The sequence below is a fragment of the Chaetodon auriga genome, chromosome 21, assembly GCF_051107435.1.
Source record: "Chaetodon auriga isolate fChaAug3 chromosome 21, fChaAug3.hap1, whole genome shotgun sequence".
Classification (NCBI taxonomy): domain Eukaryota; kingdom Metazoa; phylum Chordata; class Actinopteri; order Chaetodontiformes; family Chaetodontidae; genus Chaetodon; species Chaetodon auriga.
The window spans coordinates 20,752,447-20,779,123 of NC_135094.1; the positions used below are offsets into that span (position 1 = coordinate 20,752,447).

Here is a 26,677-nt window from a genome sequence, read left to right on the forward strand (position 1 = left end):
TCAAATCCCTCACACATGAGGCTTAACAACACAAAAATGTGTTTGTGTGAGGGGTTCTTGCATAGAGCCCATTCTACTGCAGATTGCAATGAAGTCATAAATGAAGAATACAATAAATAAGGTGAGAAAAGGTAAATAAATATATTAGAAAGCATTTGAAGATACTTGACGGTCCATTGAAGAGAACTGAAGGGAAAATAGAAGAAAGAAATGTGGAAGTGAAAATCAAACTCCAAGTAATAAATAAATAAATCTGGATGTGAACATATAACTTCCACAGGAGCTTACTACAGAAGCCCTGAAAGGCAAGGTGGAAAAAAAATAATAAAACGGGCAATGTTTAAGTTTATCTATCTCGTACGTACGAGATACTATCTCGTACGTACGAGATAACTCGCAATTATTTTTTTTTTTCACCTTGCCTCTCAGGGCCACTGGCTCAGTTATTTTGGAGGGAAAAAAAAAATCTGAAACGAGAGGTTTAACCTTCTCAGTTACTTTAACTACAAATATCTGCTGTAAACCACAATGGGACTGAGAGATTTCTCCATAAAACATTTATATCACATAATTTTATATAGAATTATGAATGAAAGCTCCATGTGACAACACGTAGCTGTTCCGCCACTGACAGTATGCCACGTCATCCAGACTGACCTGCCGTGAAAAAGTGAGCCGCAAGCGGCTCAAACATATTTGTAATTATTTTTATCAGGTGTTTGTCTTTTTCAATCGATGCTTTAAAGTAGTGGGATAATGCACGTCATGTAGCCTACTGACTCTTGCGACAACAGATTTTAGATTCAGATCGTGGTCGATTTGTTTTTTTTTGTTGTTGTTGTTTGTTTTTTTTACTGTGGTAACTAAGTGGCGTGCTCTGATTGAGAGGAGATGCAATCTATATCTATCTATCTATCTATCTATCTATCTATCTATCTATCTGAGAATGTCTTTTTATTTGCATTATGTCGGTTTGTGTAATTTATGGTACCACTCAATAGGCTCTGTGCGCAAGCCTCGTGACATACTTCCGATTCCGCCTGAAATCGGCAAACCAGTTTCCAGTTTACTTCCCTCTCCAGTAAAAACAGCGCTAAAATAAATACAAGGAATGAAAAATGAATCAACATCCACGAAAGAAGACGAAGTATAATGTGAGAGGGACTTTTGAGTTCCAGAAGAAGAACATACGTTGCTAACGTCAGCTAGTCATCACAATGAACTTTACAAGATGCCTGCAAAATCTGTCAAAGATATCTATCAACGATGTTCATCGTATCGTGGATGCCCACTCCCCTGCTCCGAAGAGCAAACGGGAAAAAGGGTTTCATCTCTACATCTCTAGTCACGTTCACCAGTACGAGGATAAGTGATTTATTGGTGACGTTAGCTGACTAGCTGACGTTAGCAACGTGCTAATTTTTTAGTTTTGTGTTTGCTTCGTATGTTCTTTACTGTTACTTGTTGTGCTAACTGTGTTGACTTTATGTCCATTTCAGTGTCAGACAAAGATCAGGGCACAGGTGATGTTTCTCGGCTTGATGTCAGTCAAGGGCGGCGATCCCAAACACCGGCTCTTGTCTTGGTTGCTGTGTAACTGTTCCATTCAAACAGTGTTGGCACTGCGTTTGCTGCTAAAACCCGTCTACCTTTGGGGGTATTTCGAATTTGGGCATTTTCGAAATGTTGGCTGCATACCTTCGTATGCTGAGTTACCGAAAATCCCGTCCTGCATATTTTCTGCAGCCACTGTGCACGAAGTTCGGTGTCCTTCGGGAAGCAGTGGAAGCTAAGCTCGCTGTTATAGCGACTTGAGCCGGCACAAAGTGGCACACAACAGTGCTCATTAGAGCCATTCACCGTCTTCTGGAACTTAAAAGTCCCTCTCACATTATACTTCGTCTTCTTTCGTGGATGTTGATTCATTTTTCATTCCTTGTATTTATTTTAGCGCTGTTTTGACTGGAGAGGGAAGTAAACCGGAAACTGGTTTGCCGATTTCAGGCGGAATCGGAAGTACGTCATGAGGCTTGCGCACAGAGCCTATTGAGTGGTACCATAAATTACACAAACCGACATAACGCAAATAAAAAGACATTCTCAGATAGATAGATAGAAAGATAGATATAGATTGCATCTCCACTCAATCAGAGCACGCCACTTAGTTACCATAGTAAAAAAAACAAACAACAACAACAAAAAAAACAAAAACAAATCGACCACGATCTGAATCTAAAATCTGTTGTCGCAAGAGTCAGTAGGCTACATGACGTGCATTAGCCCACTACTTTAAAGCATCGATTGAAAAAGACAAACACCTGATAAAAATGATTACAAATATGTTTGAGCCGCTTGCGGCTCACTTTTTCACGGCAGGTCAGTCTGGATGACGTGGCATACTGTCAGTGGCGGAACAGCTACGTGTTGTCACATGGAGCTTTCATTCATAATTCTATATAAAATTATGTGATATAAATGTTTTATGGAGAAATCTCTCAGTCCCATTGTGGTTTACAGCAGATATTTGTAGTTAAAGTAACTGAGAAGGTTAAACCTCTCGTTTCAGATTTTTTTTTTCCTCCAAAATAACTGAGCCAGTGGCCCTGAGAGGCAAGGTGAAAAAAAATAATAATTGCGAGTTATCTCGTACGTACGAGACAGTATCTCGTACGTATGAGATACTATCTCGTACGTACGAGATAAACTTAAACATTGCCCGTTTTATTTTTTTTTTCCACCTTGCCTTTCAGGGCTTCCGTAGCTTACACAGAATGGACATTGAGATGGAGGAATCCTACAAGTACCTGGGTGTTCACCTGAGCAGTGAACTGGACTGGATTGAAAATGCAAATACATTATGTAGGAAAGGCCAGAGCAGACTGTATCTGCTGAGAGTCAGGTCTTTTGGAGTTCAGGGGACATGACTAAGGACCTTTTTTTGTTGACTGTGGTGGCAACAGCCATCCTTTATGGAGTAGCTTGATGGGTGGGAGCATCTTGACTACTGACAGGAAGAGACTTAAGAAGGCCAGCTCTGTCCTGAGATGTCCGCTGTAAATGTTCATTTTGTTTTCTTTTCATACAAACAATTAATACATTAACAGTTACAAAAAATGCTGGTCTATGGATATTCTTTACTGTTGCAACCTAATATTTATTACTCATTCCTTTTTATGATTTATGGCCGGAGTGAACCCAATGATGCAGACTTTTAAAAACAAGCTGAGAGGAACAGTCCAAATGATTTATCAAACAAAAATAAGGGCAAACAAAATCCCCTAAGTACAAAATCCAAAAACAAAGCAATACAAACAGGGAAACCAGGGACTAGACTAGAATTAATCCTGAACAAGGAAAGCCACACATAAGGGATGATGCCACAAAGACAAAAGGAACACGCTGACTTAAATAGACAGGGAAGGAGAACTAATTCAGACAATCACAAGAGTGGGAAAAATACAGGAAGTAAAGTACACTTAGACACATGAGGGATGGCTACCTAAATAAAACAGGAACTAACAAATTAAATAGTCCAGATCCTAACATTCCTTCTGTGAACTAAGTTACAGTCTCTGATGCACTGGTCCATGTGGTTATTGATTCATGGAAGTAGAGATACAGAGTAGAGTAAAGCTGAGCCTGGTTACATACATCATTAGATTTGTAGGTCTAACATGTAATACCTATCTTGCAAAAAAGTATTTTCATACAATAATACTACTTTGAGAAGATTTACACTATGCTAAGACAGCAAACTTAATCACCAATACTGTATCTCAAAGCAGCCACAGCAACTACACAGCCAGTAACATGGAACCAAGGCGATGAAGAAGGAAAGGCTAGAGATGCATTATTTTATACTAGGATGAACTGGTCGTGGGTCACCAGTTCATCTTAGTATATAATAATGCAGTGCGGACACAGACATTTCATAGAGGAATTTCAATTCCAACCTTGGCAGCTAATGAAGTAATATCTTTAACTGGGTTGTCCACATGTATGTGACACATGGAAAGATAGGGTAATTACGTAGCCTTGTATAAATGAGGTCAGATTCTCTTACCGCCATGGTTGTGGGTTCTTCCTCACATCATTCCTTGACTTCTTGACGTTTTCCATCAAGGTCAAGAAGAAGGCATAGGCCATAATCTTCTTAACAATTTGACTCAAGCATTGCAATTTCACCAGGATGGACATGGTTTTGCTGTATGCAGTAGTGCACGCTTTGGCAAGCTCTGTGATCATCTGAGTGTGCACTGTGTTCCTATAATTTGTATATTTGTACAGTGACTGTAATATTCCATACACACAACTCATATAACCAGGTTCTTTAGTATTAACGTCATTGCTAATTGCATGCATAATAACTACTAACTACACACACCACTAATAACTGCTGAACATAAAAGTGAACAAATATGTGCAACTACCAGCAAATATAAATAAAGGCAATGGCTGAATGACCTAAGTTGCTAGTGCAGCAATATACCAAATTTGTGATTGAGGACCAACAGATCAGATAGAGTGTGATATCTGAATCAGATGCATTAACTAGTGGAAACACAAAAGTACAAGTGGATGAAATCTTTAAGACTAAACAGTAAAATAAGGCTTAAGGCACCATTCAGCAGGTGAGAGGGATGGCAAGCTAAAACAAATTATCTGAAGTAATTAACAATCATAATCATATTGATGGAGGGGAACTCCTGGAAGTACTCCACAGCATCAACCCAATATCACAGGAAAAAGTATTTGTTTCATTTGGCGGTTCCACTGACAGGGAAGGGATTGCTTTGGAGGACAGGAAGGGAAGCATCACCATTTCTTGTGTGGACCACTCTCGGGTATTTCTTTTTATCACTAAAATATAGCAATAAGTGAGTAACAGTGTTAACTTAAGTTTAAATATGATAAATGGAAATCATGTACAAACTATGATTCCGAAAACACGTGTACAGATGCATATGTGTACAGACTGTATATGCACAGCAAATTAAGTAGTGAAATAAAATGAATTCATATCAGTGGTCATAAATTTCAGTGTCCTTTCATCAGAGGTATGTGTCTTCTCCACTGAGAGGAGAGAAAGGAGGAGGATGAGTGCATACATACACGTTTACAATTTTCACATAATCGAGTCAAAGTGTCCAAACACATGGTAACAAGCTATGTCAAGTGCAGTGAGGACAGTCTGAAGCTAACCAAACACATCTAAACAGCCTAATATACTGTATCTCTAAGGTTGCTGGATTTTACATACTTAACATTAAGAAAACAGGAATTAGTTTAAAATATTGTTTGAATAATGTCATTTGAAAGAAAGGGTCTTCACTAATGATTCTGTGTGTCCCAAATTACCTACCAAGCTGCTGACAAATAGCTTGTGTCAACGATAGTTAAATGGTGAGTCATGCTTTGTAATGACACCATATAGACTTCAATTCTTCATACACAGAGACAGTTCCTGTAAATCAGGTTCTATTGTTCCTGAATCAGCATCAGAACGTTTACACGAAACTTCAGTACTTTTCAGATCTCATCCTGGAACATTTGAGTTTGAGTCAGCTGAGCCCAGTGCCAGGCGCCACTGTTGTAAAGTTTTCCACTTAACACTTAACTTCCCATTAATGCTGTTCAGGTAGGACCTATTTCATGATCCAGAGGTCAGGTGAGCTACAGTGTAGCAGAAATTCCTCAGTTTTCTGTGAAGCTGTAAAATTGTTCATCTAGGAAAGATGCAAAATTTATCTGTAGGTCATTATCAGGGTTGACTATTTGGAATTTCCCCTTGCGGGACTAATAAAGGAATATTGAATTACACTACGCGATTGTGAGTGTTAAGCACGTATCTATATGCAGAAGACATTGCTTTTAATACATGTTCTTGATTTTTATAGGCAATATTGACCATCTGCTCTGCCATTGTCCATTCCAAAAAGCAGAGGCCAGCACAGCGATTCATCCCTTTCGTTAAGGCTGGAGCCTAAGGCATGCCAAAGGGCACCATCAGGACTCCTGGCAATGGCTAAGGACTGGTAGCTGTTGGTTGACCTGGGGAAACAGCTCTGGTTTCCTGACTCCATCACAATGACCATACTGGGACCAGACATACTTCTTTTGTCAGAAACAACAGGACAAGAAAAGTGGTAATGCTGGAGTTCACAGTTCCCTGGGAGGATCAGATGGAGGAGGCCACAGAGAGGAAGAATGTGGGGTATGCTAACCTTATAGATGAGTGCCGCAGACAAGGGTAGAGGACATGGTGCCTGCCTATAGAAGCTGCCAAAGGCATTACACCTCCTAGGCCCACAGTGCCCGGAGCCTCTGTGCACCCGAAGCTTCAAACCCAATCAGAAGAGCGATGGGCCAAACATTGCCCTCAGTTACCACCATGTCCCAAGGAAGATCACAGACCTCATTCTTCATTCAAGCCAGAAAAGTCTAGATCCTTAGTGCTGAGGAGAGGGAAGATTGCTGACCAGTTCTGCTTTTCCCTGGGAGACACTCCAATTCCATCTATCTCAGAGAAGCCGTTAAAGAGCCTGGATCTGCCAGCATGCAATTCTCTGCAATTCTGTAGGAGATGGAGATGGCCACTATTGTTAGTGGCATGACCAGGTGCTGAAGACCATAGCTGAAACCATCTGCTCTGCCAGTGAGCAGATGGAGGAGCAGATGTATTTTGGAAAAAAGAAAATTGGAAACAATATTAAATCAGAATTTGAGAAGTTTTTTGTAACTCTATTAGAAGTTGCCCATTTTTACATCACTAGCTATCTCACACTTTTTGATGATACCATTTGATGCAGGTAACATATACATAAAACAGTATTAATGGCAAGGCCTGCATGCAGCAGCAGCTGAAGACAATCGATTAACTACTATTAACTAAAAACAACTGACCAATGCATACTTCAATCTAAAGCTGTTCAATCTGAAATTAGCTATTATACTAATAGGAATTGTTTAACTTACATCAAAATACATAGAGACAAACATGAGCTATGTGTCAGATGTTTTTTGACATTAGCTAATGATGCTAAGGTTAGTGCTTGTTCCAGCAGACCTCTGCCAGACCAGTATAACATCAATTACAAAAAACACAAAAATACAAAAAAAATAAGTGTCTGTGTTTTATTTTTCAGTGTCATTACAACTTTTCACAATACAAGTATTTCAATGCCAATGTTTCCTTTTTCAAACCAGGCTTTGTTTTCAATGGCAAAATTTCATCAAAATCTCTTACCAGGTTTTGGAGATATCTCATGAAAAAACATGACAAAATATGTCACCTCTTTGGCCTAGGTTAATATGAACTGAACTTTTGATTTCAACAACCTCAACGTAAAAAGGATTTAATGTCGTCCAAGATAGAGGCTAACTGCCTCATCCTTGTAGACCTCCAGGCAGAATCTAGAATTAGGGGCAGGCACACTGGAAGACAAAACTGTTCTCTCATTCATAGAGTCTTTGGTGACCTGAAGCAGCCCGCTCTCAGAGAATCCATGAGGGCCAAAGCATATTCTGGAGGAAAAAGAAAATGTTTAAATTACATTCAGTGACATTATAGTTGGCTGAAGCATTGACTCACATAATAAATAATATTTCAGGACTGACTGAAATGTCAGAAACTGTATGATGGTTTCACCTTGATAGGTCAGACTACCCAGCCACCTTTGCAGAACTTTGCAAAACATACCTGCCCCTTACTGGTTCAAGTAACCTCTCAGTGCCATTAGCCATTGACAGGACAGAATATTAAAATACAATAAATAGTTAAAGTTTAAAATTAATGCAATCTAATACAACCACACTGCAATAACCTCTCATGCTACATTGTGTTTTGGTCAAACTGTTTTAGAGTTTTAGTTTGTGCAGTTTGTGGTGATGTTGAATTCTATTGTGTCATACAAGAGGGATGGAGCTTATGCTGCTTATGTTTTCTCTGTCCCATTTATATCAATGAAATTTGGACTGCGGTGTTAGACAGCATTAGTTTTAGCTCACTCATTATTTCATTATCACATTTTACTTATGTGCTATACCTGTGAAATGCCACCGACATCCTTCTCCTATGCTGTTCTAGTAGCAACACTCTCCAGTTTAATTGTTACGGCTGATCCTACATAAACATATATTTAGTTTTGATGTTGCAAGAACACTCTACATACAGTATGCATTCATTACATATACTGATAAGTCATGACTGTGCAATTATTATCAGGTGTAATGAGTTAATGTGTTTGTACTAGTCTACACCAGTTTAATTTAGAAGTCAGTTTAAGTCAGACGTTCTCTGTTCTCTATCTTAATGATCAGGCCCAAGTGTACAAGCTCAGTTCTCTGATGATCACTGCCTGCTTATTTTGCCTGGTGTGCGCCATGATAGAGATTATGTACATGAATTGATGGTGGAAGATTCCACAGCTTAGCCACGTCAAGCTACACAGAGCAGATCAAGTCGGGTATGCAGTCAGACATAGAAGCGGCATAGAGAATCCAGTCAACTTATAAAATAGAACACCCTGTGCAGACTCCCAAACATTTACTAAGAATTAAAACAGACAAAACTGAAAGTATTTAATTGTGTAGGCTACTTACCAATGGTAGACGAGCAAACATCAAGGTTAAATAACCAAATCACCAAATCAACAAAATGCTCCACTTCTGAAATGCTCCTGGTGGGCAGAGGATGGAAAAAAATGCGTCGCAGCTGGAACACAACACAGCCACTTTATTCATAAAAAGAATAAAGTATACGCACAGTGAATTAATAAAAAAAATATACGTACAAGTTATGATACACCTCCGTTCTTCTATCAGTAGAATTCACACATATCCTTTAGCTTTATGTCTATACAAGTTCCCCCCTGCTGCTCCATGTTACCCTGCATCGCCCAACAACAGGCAGGGTAAATGGTAAACAACGACATCAGCCAGCTTTGGCACATAATGAACTTGTCAGCAACACTAAAAAAAAAAAAAAAGAGAGAAACACTAATTAGTTCTGACTATGACACAATGCCGTTACATATAATCTAAAATTAAACAAAGTCTTACTTAAGGTCGGGGTGAGATCCTGCAGTAGCTCTTGTGATGGTTCACCAAAGAACACCAGGTTGGCGCTTGAAAACACATCACTGTGTACAAGGCTGAGCAGTGGGGTTAACGTTCGTTTTCCCTCACACTGACCATTTTGGGTTGTAACTATAGAGCTGAGATAAAAGAGGTCTATCTTATATAATTGTGCAACATCACTCACTGGTCACTTTATTGGGTACACCTGTACAATCTAATCCAATTCAATCCAACAGCCTCGCCATAAAATGCACCTTTACAAAGAATATAATGTCAAATCAAATGGTAGGTTTTACAAAAGGTCTAATGGTGGGTAACATTAGCCATTATGCCTTATTAGCTGCTCAGTTTAACAAGATATCCATGCTGCCTCACAACAATAAATACTTAACATTAATTGCTTTTCATTATTGTAATCATTATGCTGACTAATTTGAAAGTTAGAAAATGTTAAAAAAAAAAAAACAAAAAAACAACAAAGACCCACGGTGTACAGATTCTTTTTACGTTGAGCTGAATATCTGACAGATCTGTCACCATTACTTCTGCCAGTAGCAGTACCAGAGGCTGCTGCTTACAGTTGGACTTATGCTGTGTGTGCTGCAGAAACCGCACCAGCCATCATTCTCACGGGGTACTACTGTCAATATCCCATCCTGAACTCAATCATATTGCTGGGCTCATAATCCTTGGTCTAAACTGAGCAGCACACGCGACCACCTGTTCCGTTACAGAAGTCCCATTTTTTCACCTGCACAGAATGTTTACAGACACAAATGCTAGTGCCAGTCCTCTTCCTGTTAGGAAAACTGTGGACTCTATATCCTGATGAGCTGGAGTTTACAATAATTTACCATGATGTAAAAGGCAGACTCAATTAAAACCACTCAGCACAACCTACTTTCACATGTTTGTGCCCCTTGTGCCCAAGTTTTCAAATCATTACTTCCAAGAAATGTTAAGTATAAATTTAGTTAGAAATTCAACCCACAAGTTGCTCTTTGAATTTCTCTCTGAAGTTGGGAACAAATGTCCACATGTTCGAGGGGTTCATGTGAACTGACAACACCACATTCTCCACAGATTAAAAATTTAAAGAGTTCTTAATTTATCAGTAAGATTATTCAAGTTATTGAGTAATTCACATTTTTTTCACAAACGACCACTGATTTTTGCTTTGCTTGTCTGTAATCTGATTGATCAACATGAAAGAAAAATCATTCCATTGATGATGTTTGTCTGACTGCAGCTTTCTTCCAGCTCTGTAAGTCCTACATGCTGTGTGGTAGATTCTAAAACTTTATTTGCTAAAATGTGGGTGCAACATCATCACATGCAGCAGATGTAAGATGTAAAAAGACAAAATAATGGAGATGGAGCACCTCCTTGTTGCTGAAGCGCATAAGGTCAATACCCCAGAACTGTTGCAAGTCTATTACAGCAATGACACATGCAAGTAGACAACCCATCACACCAATCAACAATTTAGAGAGCACACTTTTCTCCCAAAATGCTTCAGTGAAACTCAACTGTGCATCTGAAAACGCAGAGTAGCAAAAATGTTGTATGTGTTTGCAGTGATCACAAGCTAAACAGAAGCTTGAGACTTACCAAGGAAGCGGAAGGTCCTGCGCACCAGTGGGTTGAGGTAACAGCAATCCCCTGTGGCCACTGTCTTCTCTGACCGATCGAACTCTTTGGACGTGTACTGGACCAGGAACAGCACAGTCTCTGTTATTGTGATCTGAACAGAAACAGAGGCCACAGACACAGAAGGAAAGGAAAGAAAATTCAGATGAACTGAGTAACCGTTTATTTGTGAGTCGGAGTTGCCGTCGTTGGCAGCACCATTTTCTCACACTCTGTCACACAGCCCAGAGCTTGTGTGACTACTTACTCAGTGGGCTCCATCTACACAGACACAGCTGTGGAATACACAGGAACATATGGGAGAGAGGACGTCAGCTCACAATACTATGAGAGAAAGAGCACAGGTGTGCATGTGAGCAGGGTGACATTGTTTTTTATAAAAAATAGGATCTGGTCCACAACTCGATCCATCTTTGATTTATTGATGTAGACTAATTAAGAGCAGATTAACTCTTCTCTTGCAGCAAGTGGTGCATTTTATTTACATTGTACAATGATATTTATTATTTGGCATTATCCTAGTAAATGGTAAATGAACTGCATTTATGTAATACTTTTCTAGTCTACTTTGAACACTCAAAGCACTTTACAACATGTGCCACATTCACCCATTTATACACACACACACATACATACACACACTGACAACACAGAGTCAGTATCTTGCCCAAGGACACTTTGAGATGCAGACTGGAGGAGCTGGGGATTAAATCACTGATCTTCTGATTGATGAGTGACCAGCTCCACCTCTGAAGCCACAGCCCCCCGCATATACACAATAATTATCAACATTTTTTGATTTTTTTATCACAAAAATCTTTAATACTGTACAAAACAAACATCAGCAATTGGACACTTCAGTCCTGAAGGATTAGTATCCATACGAGCTTTTAAACCTTCATCTGGTATGTATTTGTATGCATTTGTGTTGCCAAAATCAGTGCAGTGTCAATAGTGACAGCTGCTGCACTTTGCTGCCAACAGCTCCACAGCTTGCCCGTCACATTACACCAGCTACTGTTCTCCATCATACTGCAGCCACCAGTTACCTAAGACATAATGACAACCACCCGTACAACATTTACTGCAACACCAACAGCTTCAAGATCAAAATTGCTGGGTATTACCAGAGCCAAAGTCCAAAGCTCTCTGGGCTAAAAACCGCTGCTGGTGACTCCCTGTAGCAGTTGTTAGCCCAGAGAGCTCAAGTGCCACCAACCCTCACATATCCTCACCTCATCAGAGTAACTACCTGTGATCTAACAGCCCCAGGAACCCCCAATCACATCTTCATGTTTAATGAATCACAAGTGGGTCATACATACATAATACATGAGAAGTAAAAATATATGTGTGGAAATTACAAATGTTCTCTTTCAGCCTTCTAAACCGATCTGTGCAGTTTGCTGAAAACAGATTACCAGTTCTGCAATTGAGCAGCTCCTTCAGTGAACTAACTGGGAAGGAAGACCCTCAATATAGTCTACCAACTGTGTTAGATGAAATACATTTTATTCTGTCTTGCTGGCATGATCACTTCATGCCAAAGTGCAGAGTAAAAGTAGAAAGATGAAGTGAATGTGAATAAAGGGGTTTGTGTGAAATCAGAAAGGTTTATATGAATGTGCCTTAATCAAATAAAGTGGGCAAAATATTCTGGAACAAGTGTCAACAACAGTCGACAAAGATTGCGCCAACATTTTGGCTTCACCACACCCCCTCTACTGCACCTCTCCTCCCACTGTGGCACGTGGCAAATCACCAAGATACCAAATCAGTACAGTTGAGGAAATCAGTGCACCCCAGGAAAATGTCAGTTCGCCTGTTCAATACTGATTTCCTGCGGTGTACCAACCAGTGATGCTGGAAACTTTTCATAGGGGTAGCCAGGTGGGACCACTGAACACCTTTAGGTGGCACACACATAAAGTCACATTGTCTTGTGTTAGGTGATAATTTGCACCAATAGAAAAATATCACTCTTAATTAATCTATATATATTTTCTATCATTACATCAATGGAGGATAGGTTGTCAATGACATTTAACGCAGTCAGAGGGAGTGTGCAATAATTGTGTTGCAGTCTATATACAATTGATTCATTCCCGTGGCCTTTTGGATGTGTACAGTATAGCTCATATCTTGCAGGGGTACCTGTCTTGTCAAACTAAGCACTGATTCAGCAAAATAACTACCAATGCTGATTACTGATTGCAGCTACGTTTATTTAGTTACAATTATTTTATTATTTTATTATTATTTAAACATTTATTTCATCAATCTAGTTCCAAAAGTGAGTCAATCCCCATAAGGCCCCATATTAAAATGCTAAACTTTACAGCAGAAATAATCATGTTAACAGCTTGGTGAGAAAAACATTTTGGGTCTCTATAGCTAATTCTAACTCATGACAATTGTACTGGTAGTAAGGTTCACACATCACTGCTAAAGTTATGCAATGTTAACATTACACTTTCCATGTGGGCAATGTAATGTTAATGCCATCTCCACACTCCATACAACAAGGCAAGCTCAGCTGGCTTTGTGTTTACAGGAAAGCCCCCTCTGCTGTGTGCTGCGTCTTTATGTGTGCCATATGTAAATGTACTTGATAGACATGCCCTGCGGAATGCTGACTGTTATATAACACACACTGGGTCTTCTGCCAAATACATACTGATGAGATGTCTAATCCTACCCTTGTCTAACTAAGAATGAATGACACTACATTGACTAATTAACATACATTATGGAGCAGGTTACTCATGTTGGTCTATACCTCATTGTCATTCCTATTTGGAGCCATGAAATACATCAGCTTTTTCATTCACTTTTTCTCTCTTACAGTAAGTTCCATTTCATTAATATAATATATGCACTACACATTAATAGAATGACCAGAGGTGGAATCATGTTTTGAGTGGAGTATCCTTTTTTTTTTTTTTTGAAATACTGTGATATATATATATATATATAAAAAAAAAAATACATTTAAAAAATCCTGTTATATACAATTGAAGTCATTTTGGCCACCCCTAATCTGCAGATTTGATTTGTGCCTTTTGTGCTCATCTTTCTGGCATGCCCTTTTCTGGATCCTTCCAGAATGCATTTTTTGCTTACTGGTGATCTGTATAACCTTTGCAGAAGCAATGGTATAAATTACATTTGAAATTGCAGAGCTGAGGGTATTCAGTAGATCATCAACATGATTAGATAGGAAAGTTTCAGTTTTGATGACTTCCATAAAAAGTGTCCTGGTATTCTCATTAATGTAGTTTTTGTTGGTGCAGTTTCAGACTAATGTCGATGTTCGGTGCAATAGATCAAAGAATACACAGAAATGATCTAATAGAGCGACATCAAACACTGACATTTGCAATGTTAGCACTCTCAGTAACAACTTGATCTAGAGAGTGTCAGCTATTATGGGTCGACTGTCACATGTTGAATCAGATCAAAAGCCTCAAGTATGGCAGAGAGTCCCACAGCATTTTTGTCATCAACATTATCTATGTGCACTTTAAGCCACCTGTAATGGTTGTAAAATACGATACGGTCATGCTTCAGAGTCAAACATGAGGTTTTGTGGGGTAGGTTCAGCAAGGATCATATTTCCAGTACAAGTATTCAACCAAGCCCCTATTAGTGATTGTTTATCAAAATTTGGCATGTCGTTTTCTTACAAATGCAACAAAGTCACCTCCGCCAGTGTTGTAACAAAAAAAAAAGTGATAGAGATCATTATCGATCAGATGATTGTTTCTTTTTGCCTCACAATAAAAGTCTCATAGTTCCTGTGCTTGGAAGGAAGACCTTCTCAGAGTTTGCATCATCACACCTAAATGATGCCTCCTAGGGCGCTTCAAAACTATTCAGTGTTCAGATAATTCTTTGTTCTTCACTTGGAGTCCTCTTATCCAGCAACTGACCCACTGGTTTGTTTGGATGTGTGAACATTCTTCTGTGTTTAAATTAGTCTTCTATCAAAGAACTCTGGTGCTGGACATTTCATGACAATGTCCAGACAAAGGTCAGAAGAGAGAAACGTGTGGGAGTAGTTTTGCCTTCTGCTTAAACTAGACTTACATCCCTTGGCAAAAGAGCTGAGCATTCATGCTTCATGTTTTATCTGTATTGTATGATTTGCTTGTCCTTTCAATTGACGGTCAGATTTTAATGTCGATGTATAACATTTTCAGTCAGGAGTGAAGAAATGTGAACCAGAAGTTACCATAGATAATGCTATACGATTTTTTTTTTTAAGAACACAAAACAAAAAAAGGTGCTCAGCATTTAACTATAAAATCTAAATGTAAACATTATTAGTCAAACAAAATCAACAGACTGGGTCTGTCCTAGTGGTAACAGTTAGATACACTGAGCATGGGTGCTGGGTGTAGCTGAGAGCTATAGAGTCCATGGGGTGGTAGAAGGAAAAGGGAATAAAGGGTGGGACTGTCGGGGTGTGGAGGGAAAACGTGGTAACGTGTTATGGTAAATGTTATGGCTAAACATGTTATTTGTTATCAACGACAATTAACATAAAAAATAAACTCAACATTTGCTGTGACAGTCAGAGCCCTGTTTGGTCTAAAAAATGGGTCCTTAAGTCCAAATTCAAAAGCAGAGAGGCTGCCAACTGTAAGCAGTTCACTGTGTTTGGAGGTGGTTTTCAAGCCAATTAGCTAATGTGCTTAAAAACATATCATTTCCCCTTGGTATGAAATGAAGTCCATCTTCCAAAAATAGCCCAGCACTGTCATGTTAATGTGAGGGTGTTCCATCATGGCACCAGTTAAGATCCGAACAAATGTAGCCATAACACTACAAACTCATTGGCCTTTTCAGCCTTGTTACGGGCGTCAGGTGTTTGGTTCTTTTAATTTGTGTTCTTGAGCCTCTTCAGTTCGGCAGCGTGGAACCCATGACGTCACCGGGGATTCCCTTTCACGGCGGCTCTTAATTTGGAGATGCTCTCTCTCTCCAGTCCCAGAACCGCCCCCCCCTCCGTGAGTGTTCCCGACCAATCCAGTGGCTCCAGCTGGTCTCTCCTCTCCAATCCGGACACGCGCGCACATTATAAAAAGTGTGTGCTGTCGACGCCCGGGGCGGCTGTGATTTCAGTGATCAGTTCGCCTCGTCGTGCCTCATTGAGAAACTCGTACAATTTAGTACTGACTGTGAGTCGATCGTTTTGTTCCATTAATTGCACTGAGGCACTAGGTTTGGGAAGCTGGGCTGTAGTTAGTTTATTTTGTTTTACACACGTCACCGTACACCACAACACCGACAATTTTTTTGTTTGCGCACTAGGTTTATGGGTGGTGGTCCCCGTGTAACTTTTTTTGTTGAGGTAAGAAACAGGGCAGGCAGCTAAAATTTCTTCCTTTTGCTGTTCTTTGTAAGTTAGTCAATTTTGGGCTGGAATTTAAGTTAGGCGTAGCTGTGTTTTGTTTGTTTTATGATTTGCCGCCACCCGCCGCCCTCTCCCTTGGTTATTTCTATATTTGGGTTTTGTTTGTTGTTGGTAATAATTGTTATGGTGGTTTGGTTTTCATTAAACAATAAACGGCATGCTGCTTTTTTTACATCACGGCACCGTGTTGCTTCCCTTTTTCCCTAGCTCAATCCATCTAAGGGTCGTAACAAGCCTTAAGAAAGCGTGATCTTCATTAATGGTCACAGAGACCAGCTTGACCAGTTGACCTCCAGCATGTTGTTGCAAACACAGTGGATGATGAGGATATTCAGTGCTGTTCTTCCCTGGTGAGAGTGGAAAAAGAAGAGGAGAAAGCCTTTCCACCGCAGTTCAGCCCACCAAACCAACAGACATGGACGTCCAGCACACTGAGATAACTTCCCAAGGTATCTGCTGTTCTCTGGTCACCACGGTAGACATACGTAGCTGTCACCAGTGATCCACATTGTGACAATGAGAGGAAAATAAATGAGTGTTATGACTGCTTCAGGTCATGAAAAAATATATCTAAAAGTATGAAAGTGTCTTTCTCAACAGTCATATTCAAGATAATAATAACCTCACACAGCGCTGTCTCCTGCAGACTTCTATCAGTGTCAAAGCCATAAATATACACAGCATTTGCAAAAACAGTGCAGGGAATTAAAATCCTTAATCATTTGCGCTGAGAATCAAATTGCAAATTTCTCTTTTGGTATAATTGACGTTAACTTATTAAAAGTATAATCACGTGCCATCCAAATATACAACTCTGACCGAAGTTAGGAAAAAATCCAAAATTCAGGTTTATTGATCTACTTCAAATTAAGTAACACTGTCCAAATTTCTGTAAAACCTAGTGATGCAAATTACCATGATAATACACTCAAAAAACTTTGAAGCAGTTGTAAGCTTGTGTAGTATAATCTCAATAACAGATCAATCACTATTTCAAGTTTTCTTGTCTATTTTCAGGTGTACTTACCTCAAGTAAGGTAAGCTGGGACTACTGGGTACCAACTGGGAGCATCGAGACCATTGGGTCAGCCAGCTAGCAATGGAGAGTAGCATCTAGCCTAGTTTCTTAGCCTAGCTTGTTAGCCTTCGTTAGCTTCGTGGCTTCAAGCTTGATGGGTGTGTTTCAGCAACCAGGCTTCATTCGACCTGCCTCAGCTCCACCCATGCTCAACCTCTTTGCCATTTTTTGGGACTAGCTGGGAGTTAGGTGGAGTCAGGCAGCTGGAGACACTGCTGCTGAGCTTGACAATGGCTCTTCAGAAACTGGTGAGCGATACAGTCTATCACTGAAATCACTGCTGTCTGGACCCAGGCTAGATTTATTTGTCTGTTTGTCAGTTCAGATTTCATCTCCAAATTGTGCAGTGTCTTGTATTACTTTTCATAAAGGTGAAAAAATATATAATGTAATAAACTGAATGCACAAAAAGTTTTTTAAAAAACTTGGTGAAACATTTGAAAAAAGCAACCTGACTTTCAATGACTTCCCAGAAGACAGTATCAAAGAATACAACTAACTCTAACCAGGAATGCAACTCTCTAACTAGAAAAAAACATAACACATGCTGGAAGACCAGCACAATTTTACAAAGAAAAAAAAAAAATCTCAACGGAATACCAAAAGCAAGTCAACTTAAAATACTGTTTAAAACTTAAAACAACAAGCCCGCAGACAACCTTATCTCAAACACTGAAAACCTATAAACTGACAGGGAACAGTGAGAGTAAAAGCAAAAGTGAAAGTTTGTTTTCTGTCTTTATTCTCCATCATGCCAAGATAAGGAGAGGTTAAGGCAGCAAGGCAAAACAAGACAGCAGCTCTGGATAAACAAATAATAATGGAAAAGGTCTCAGATATTCATTCTGTGCACAGCCATACTGCAGCCTGAGGTGGCATTGACTGCATATCGGCCGAGCTGCTGCTGCTCCAACAGTGATGAAATAACAAAATTTGATCATAACATCTTCATTTATGTAACACTTTGGTGTGCCCAAGATAAATTAGAACAAGGTTACATAAGAGGAAAAGAAAAGAAAGGCAAAATAACTGACATGCAATATGAAATACGGCATTAAACGAGGGAGCATTTCTCAAGAACTGAAAATTTAATGTTGAAACATCAAAATAGTTTCAATATCTAAAGAAAGAGAAAAATGCCTTTGATAAATTGTGTTTGAGATGATGAAAATGTGAATGTAAGAAGAGTTTGAAGAAAAGGTTCATGAGCTGGAGCTACAGTTAAGACCCTGGATTCATGTATAACAGTGGTTTTGTCAAGCTGGCCCCTGGCATGGCCTGTCTTTGCTGGAAAGCGTCTTTCCTCCGGGCCTGGTGGGTTTCAGGTTTTACTGCAGGTTCAAAAGACCCTCATGGATCTGAGTCATGTTGACCAGCCATATTCAACCAGGCCTCAAACCTACAAATACAACTTCACACACTGGCAGCTTAAAAAGCAGTGTGATGTAAGTGTGAAAAATCTGAACTTCAAAGTCTTTCAAGGGGATGACTGTAAACTGCACTTCTGTCTACCGAGATGACTGTCCTGTCATGCTTTATAGGAAAGGTGGAAACTGGCAATAGATCCGTAACCTTCGCAAAGTGAGCTCTTTTTGGACAGTGTTCATGTTCTAAATTTCTTTTAGTTTACTCTATTATTATCTCTGCATGTCCAGGAAAAGATATGGCTTCTGACTAGGGATGGTGTTTGATAGCATGTTATCAGACCAGAATCCATTTCTGAATCCACTTATGCAAGACGAATCCTTTCAAGTCCCTTCCCACCTCTTTTTAGATAGTCTGATTGGTGGGGAATAAATATATCTCTTAGTTTTAAAAACAGGATGGTTTTAATTTCACTCAGTTTCATAGCTAAACCATGGAGATTCCGCTGTGCTGAACATATTTTGTCACTCCTCTGTCCTGATTGCTGTCATTTTGCCTTGAGGGAAATCAGTGTTTGTTTATCACTGGGGGCCTGTGCTACAGCTGCAGAAGGAAAAGCAGCACAGTGGAAATACTGTCAAATCAGTTCTGCTTAATCATTCAACAAATATCAATTAAGGAAACTGAAGATCTTGCTTACATGGTTTATTAAAACAATGCTTTCACTTCCAAACAACTAATGCCTGAGGGACTGATGTGTATTGCATGCAAAAAGGACTCAGCAAAACATCTCCAACATATCCATCACCATGTTGAGAATGGTACATATGTCTGCCTGATTTTACCCCCCTGGCTGATGCCTAATTTAGTGTGAAAAGCAGTGTCAGAAATTAATGGGGGCAAAGGGCAAAAATGAAAAATGGAAAATTAGACTGATTGGTGTTAAAGAGGTGACTGACATGACTCTCCTCCTCTGTAAAGCATGCAGGGCTCATCCATCCAAACGCAGTCTGGGACAGCAGCAAACAATGAGTAACATTAACAGTAGACAAGTTGGCAGTAAATGTTAGTTAGCTAACTTTAGCAGTAAATGCACGACAGCTAGCGTCAATATTACAGCCTAAATGTGGGTCTTGCCAACTGGTGGCTGAATGGAATGATTGAGTAGAGTGATCAGTGCCATTGACTAATGTTACTGAGATCAATGCACCAATAAAAGTAAGCTTTTAAGTCCCAAATTGAGAATGTGTTATATAGCATGCTAATATTTTCAACTGCAATGATTTCCAGAGCTGCATCAACAAAGAAGGAATATTACACTCTTGGATCTTTTGACAGTACTTGTAGCTACTAGTCTGTTTTTTGATATAAGGCTATAAAGTTGTACATTAACTCACTATTTTAGAGAAGCTGCACAACAAAACTCTGTGAGGTCCCAGTGGGACTGGCAAAGACTCAAAAAAGACAACTTTACATAAAGAGACATTCACTCGCTGACAAATTAGATTTAAACATGGTTAAAATGCACTTGTGTGTAAACAGATAGCGTGTGCTGTGTTTTTGTAGACAAGCTGCAGATTCTCAATTTTAAATGATGATAAGTTGAACATTAATTACTGGGCAAACATTCTCATCAATACTTAAAAGCCAAGTCTGCACAAGTGAAGTGAGACTGCCCAACATTAATAATGGATAACTCCTTTGGACATGAAAATTGTGACAAGATCCCTTCTCCCTGTGTAAAGTTGTGAGTGCCATATGCATTAGGGGAGGCAGATAATGTGATCCTGACCAATATGGGTTTTTGAGGATCAATACAAATATTTTTGGACTGACTCTTTACTCCCCAAATTTTGTCCAAAAAACAACCTTTTTAAGAACTTGGTTTGTAAGAACCTCTTAGAGCTGTGAGGTTCCCAAAATCAATGAATTCATGTTGAATTCTGGAAGGATAGTTAAACTGATAAAATATAGTGACATGTACAATACTTCTGAGGAGTGATTAGAACAAGTTCAGGGTATGGACTTTTCACAGCCAACAACCACAATATTGATTAGTTTTAATGTAAATCTGTAGCTAAATCTTTTTAAATGCATCACATGCATCATACCAGTTCTGATGTGTATCAGGAATTTTCTTTTTTCAACTGTTCATTTATCCATTTAAACTGGGAGAACAGGGGCCTGTTTGAAAGCAGGAAAAAGCACACTCATATGAGTGAAAGAAAGGAACGACCATGGTTTTCTCAGGAAGACATGACATGCTAAGTGGCTGTGTCTGAAGAAGAAAGGCGTGTGATTTGCTATGACTAGACTCATATTTCAAGTTGCCAGTGGAAACCTGTGTGAAGTGTGTGAGTGTTTTGAGTTGGTGGAGCAGAGAAAACAGCTCTGCTTTTTGAAAACTGATTTTACTCATCAAATGGCAGGCACGGTGGACTTATCAAGCCTTGAAAATAAAGGACTAGACAGTATATTTGCAGCACATGGAGAGAGCTGATTACCCCTGTGCAGTTGTGTCAGCAGGTCATTTCCTGTGTGTCTCTGCAGGAACAACAATGATAAAGCAGCAATGGCCAAACTGCAGGGCTGCGTTGGCACTGCTGGCTAAAGCTCATTGTGTTCTCAGTAAGCTGCCATGACCAGAGGCCCACAATAGGACAGGATAAACACTATTGTGGCTGGTTGTCTCAAGGATATGCCCCACGCCCCTGTGTCTTCTGAGCCCAGAGTTGTGCTTCCAGCGCTTGACCGATTTCACAGTGAGTGCACTGAGGGATTAATCTTTAATTTACAGGTTACCCCTGTTGGGATTTGTACCGACAACCTCCTGACCTTGCCCGTTCTGAATGTTTCCACCTGGCTGAACATCCAGACGTATAAAGCTCTGTCAGTGAATACAGCACAGTGAATTCTAGTGTGTGTGCAACTGGGCACATGTGCCAGTCAGTGTGTGTGGTCATGATGGGTACTGAGGCCCAGAGCTGAAACCCACAGAGCTGCCAAGCACTCAGGCGTTGCCACAGTGATTTATTCAGGTCGACTGGTGAAGAGGGCGGATGAGGTAGAGGAGAGGACAGGAGGAGAACTGAAACCAAAAAACTTGGCCTCAACTTGCAAATATACATTTCCATGTGTGTATTTGTCTGCTGCTAATAACACGTACTATTGGAACAATCAGCGTAATCTAATATTTTCTGTTCACATTCATGGCTTTATGCTCAGGGGCCTCTTATGGTTGCCATGATTCACAATTTTTAAAAAACCTATTTTATTGTCTGCTCTGTTTCCCAAGCTGTGTCCCAATTCAGCGGCTGCATCCTTCGGAGGACCCAGCCTACGCGGTCCCCGGCGGCTGGGTCCTTCCGAGGATCCTCCGTTGGCCGCATCAACTATCGCTAAATGGGACGGTCTAGCCTTCGGAGTATTTCCTGATTGCGTCACGACGTCATAACTTCTTCCCTCCTAACCCGGGAAAAACACACGCACGGGGTGCAGAGAGGCGCCCGTACAGCTCCTATCACTTGTAAGAGGCGCGAAATGTAGCCTATTATACAACTTACAAATGCACCTGATGTGAATATCTTCACAGCTTCGCGTCGGACGGTTCACGCCTCCGCATCGTCCATTAATTTCTGATAATGGACACCTCGAAGGGCATTATCCCGCTTATACCATGGTCACTTACGAAAGAAATAAATATTAAATCAATTATTAATACGTTAATGTTGTTTTTTACCGTTAAAATCGTAAGTTTTTCACAAGACGCGGCTGAGTGGACTATTTAATATCGCTCGTTGTGACGCGTTGCCAAGGTAACCGGCTCTGGCCACAGAACCTGCAGCTCGGTCGGCGCAACTGTTATATTAGACCAATCAATGGAGGGAAGTGACATGATTGCTTAACGTTATGTTACGTGATACAAAGTATCGTTTCAGAGGGCAAGTGCACCTCTTACCGCTTGTGTGTGTCCAGAGGATGATGCCAAATTTTGCTTCAACGACTCAAAGTCCACAGATAGTTTCCTAAATCATTTTTATTGCAAGAAATATTATCCACCATTCACTCTGATGATTAAATGTGGTTAAAGGAAACTATAAAATCACTCATGTTGTCTACTGTCTTGCTGTTGTGATAAATAAACTGTGAAATAACGTATGTTCTGAGTTTCTGTTGCCACGGTTACCAACTAGCGTTTGAGCCAGCGCAAAAATTTAGAACAATCAGGCTATTTGACCAGAACTTTTTTATAGTTGTCCTACAACACTTTTTAACAGACACCCTGCAGCCAATCACAATCGAGTATTCACCCAAAATAAGATATTAGTTGACATGCGAGCTTGTAACATTTGTAAGTGAAGGGTTTATAAGGCTAACTGTTAACTGAGCTCCTCATATCAACAGGTCGCCATTATTAAAAAAAACTATCGGTGCGCAAAGCATCTTGGGATATGGGAGGCCGAGAAGGATAGTAGCGACGCATCCTCCAAATACAGGGAAAAGGAGGACGCATTTGTCGGCTGCATTTGGAGGATCCTTCGAATTTGGACGAATTGGGACAGCCTTCGCGCAGCGTTATGACGTAATCGGCCTTCAAATCCATCCTCCGAAGGATGCAGCCCCTGAATTGGGACACAGCTATACTGTCATTGACTGCTGACTCTCACTCCTCTTAACCGGCCAGTAGGGGCTGCAAGGACAACACAGCAAAACACATTCGGCTCGGCTAAAAGCAAAGTTACTTATTCTGTTGCAGGTCACATTTCGGCCCTCATTGTAGCTCAAAAGCTGACATCCATAGTAAAGTTTGATCACATCTTGAACTGGAGAATCTGAAGATTAACTTCATACCTGGTATATTATGATCCACTAGTTAGGCATAAATCCCATTTTTTGTTATCCTCACCACCATCTTGAATGTAAGCCTGGCAGTGATCTACACTGTAGCATTTATATGTGACAACTGAAATTGTCGAATGAGACATTACAACCCAAATCAAAGTTGTCAATCAAAGTTTGGCAAGCATTAAGCAATGGCTTCCACCATCCATTATAAAAATAGGTGCACACAGTGCTTAACATAAAGCAGATAATCATAACATGATATATGATATAATGATATAACAATGAAAACAAGGAAATAAAATTAAATTTGATCTTTAAAAAGCAGGATGAGAAAAGATAAAACAGCAAACATTAGATTAAACATAAGATAAAAAAAAAAAAAAAAAAAAACTCAGGAGAAAGCAGTGGTAAAATGATGTGTCCTGAGATTTGTTTAAAAGTGTCAAAATATTTTGAGCCTCTAAGACCTTTAGGCAGATTATTGCAGAATTTTGGAGTGTGATTAAAAAGGCTGCCTCTCCGTACATTTTAGTTTTGATCTCAGGAACAGTGAAGAGGTCAGAGGGTTAAGGGATCTGACAGGCACACAAGTCTTTAACCATGTCAGACAGATAGGATGAGGAAAAGCCATTCAGTGATTTAAAAACCATTAAAAGGATTTTAAAATGAATTATGTGACAGACAGATAACCATTGTAAAGATTCCAGATTGGAGTAATGTGGGCTCTCTGTCTGGTTTTCTGTCAGAACACATGCTGCTGCGTTCTGTACAAGCATAACTGACCAATAGCTTTCTTTGACACACCAGACAGAAGAGCATCACAGTCGTCCAGCTTGCTGGAGATAAAAGCATGTCTGAACTTTCCTGAGTCTGTCTGGGATAAAAAGATCCTACTCTGATGCAATATTCCTTAAATGACAGAAGGACACTTTCATCATGTTTCTAATGTGATCACAGCCAATGATAACACCAAGGTTTCTGACCTGTTCCTTGGTGTGTAGTGCACCACTCCTTAATGACAAGCCATGGCACAAATAGATGGAACTCCGCTGCATAAAAAATCTCTTTCAAAATAAAAGCACAGGATTTTTTTCTTAACATGTTTTTTTTTTTTGCCCAGGAAAAGGCCCATAACCCACTGAAAATGGGTTTGCGACCGCCCACCAGTTGAGAATCACGGGGCTAAGACATGTCATTTATATGTGACATACAATTTTCTGCCATTTCTGCTGTATGATACTGGCATTTCATAGTGCATCTAGAATTAAAATTCAGCATATGAAGACAGACAGAACCACACCCATGACTGATGAAATGTCAGTCCCTGTGTAATGACCAGGTCTAATGTATGACCACAGCGATGAGTTGGTTCACGTACAGTGACAGAGTGACTGATGTGTCTGTGTGTCGTCAGGTGTCAGTTAAAAATAGGCAGCTTAAAATAAATGCTTTTAAATAAAATCATTCAATTCAAAAGTTGAATTGACAAAATACCTGTCATTTAAGAAGGCTAGGTGTGGAGAGAAACTCGCCTGTTGAAGCAGTCAACACTGCAGCCACAGGCAGGGGTGGGCTCAAACATGGAAACATGTCTCACCGTTCTGTTAAGTGAACAGAACAAGTGCACAAAGTCACTTCACAGAAGTTCAGACTGCTCATTATAAATGTTGTTCACACCAACATACACAATAACCCTAGTCTGGTTCTTTTGTGAGGATCTCAATAGCTTTGCCTTCTGTATGGTGTGTACAGTGGCACCTGGGACATAACATTTAACATTCCTGATGATGGGATCAGCTATGAGTAGGGTCAACACTGAGCACTGAGCATGGAAGTTCCTTCTTGACCTTGGAAATAGTAGTCTGACAAACAGTCTGACACACTGTCCATCTGCTAGCAATTTCTGGAGCTTTCACCGCAACAGGACTCAAAACAAGGACAGACACTGCTAACTAAATAGAGATCACTTGAGGTACCCCAGAGTATGTCGTAACCAGAGTCTTCAAGTAACAAAGAATCAGCACTTATCATAAGCCATTCAACAACTTAACATTTCTGCTGTTGCACCCTGAAGACAGGACTGTCCCAGGGGAGGTGTATGATGTCATCATGAAATCACATGTAACGTGTGGGTAACACTAGCGAAACAGCAAGCACCCTGGACAAGAGTCTGAATGAACACCAGAAACATCAACTGAACACCACACCAAAAACTAATTCCAGCATTGACTGGAAAGACGTCTAAGGTCATCGACCATGAGTCAGTGGATGACCAGAGACAGATCAAGGAGGACAGACCTGACACTGGAGACCAGCTTTGAACAGACACAGGGGTTACCATCTCCACCCACATACATTCACCTGTGATGGAAATTCCAGACTCATGTCATATAATGAGAGGGACCCATCTCCATGAAAACTAAGCCACTACATCTACTGAGGAAAACCATGAGATGCAGTTGAAAACCCCAGAAAAAGCTAGTACAGTAAATGGAGTGTCTCTTTAGTTTGGTAATGCAAGGAAAATAAGTAAATGAGGTATCTGCTTTTCCAAAGAAACATTTTGCATCAGCACCAACAGCAACTTACCATTGATAGTCAGTATTTCCTCATGACTAGTATTACATTCTGTTGGGGCCACATGGGTATGATCTCCGGTAATAACATGCCACAGCACTCAGAATCTAGGTTACAGACACCTTACACAGATGGTCCAGCCATGCAAACCCCTTCATTCTCACCTCTGAAGAGCTGCCTGGCTAAACCTGGGACTATAGCTAAAAAAAGATACAGAAGAACAAATAAAAAGAGAAAGGAATAACTCTTGTGTCATCTGCATGTGCTGAAGTTGCATCTGCAGGAATATGGTATATGTTCTCAAAAAAAGTGTATTCAAACAATGGCTGAATCTCAAAACTCGATTTCTGTACATGATATAGCCTTGTGTCTTGTTGTGTAATATGACAGATAGAAAGACTAATTTTAGCATTCATTGTAATTTCCACTGCCATCAGACTGGAGACAGTCTCAAGCATTTACACCTTCTGAACAACTGGCTGGATAGTGTCTCAAACCACTTCAGAGGTGGTTTGAACCAGATCAGATTTCACACAATCTCACATACTTCTTAGTGTTTGTGCTTGTATTAGGGGTGTAACAATACCAAAATGACTTAACATGTCCTGTATTAATAAATGAGTCTGTAAAGCACTTTTTATCCCATAAAATTTGTTTTTAACTTA

The 26,677-nt window shown here is 40.0% G+C and overlaps 1 protein-coding gene across 7 annotated transcripts in view; it reads right to left on the bottom strand.

Moving 5' to 3' along the window:
• Positions 1-26,677, bottom strand: part of plppr5b (phospholipid phosphatase related 5b) — a 139,934-nt gene that overhangs the window by 60,798 nt on the left and 52,459 nt on the right. For all 7 annotated transcript variants that reach the window (XM_076761181.1, XM_076761179.1, XM_076761180.1 and 4 more), the window contains one exon: positions 10,690-10,822. In XM_076761181.1, coding sequence (XP_076617296.1) covers positions 10,690-10,822 — 133 coding nt within the window. The remainder of the gene's footprint in view (positions 1-10,689; positions 10,823-26,677) is intronic.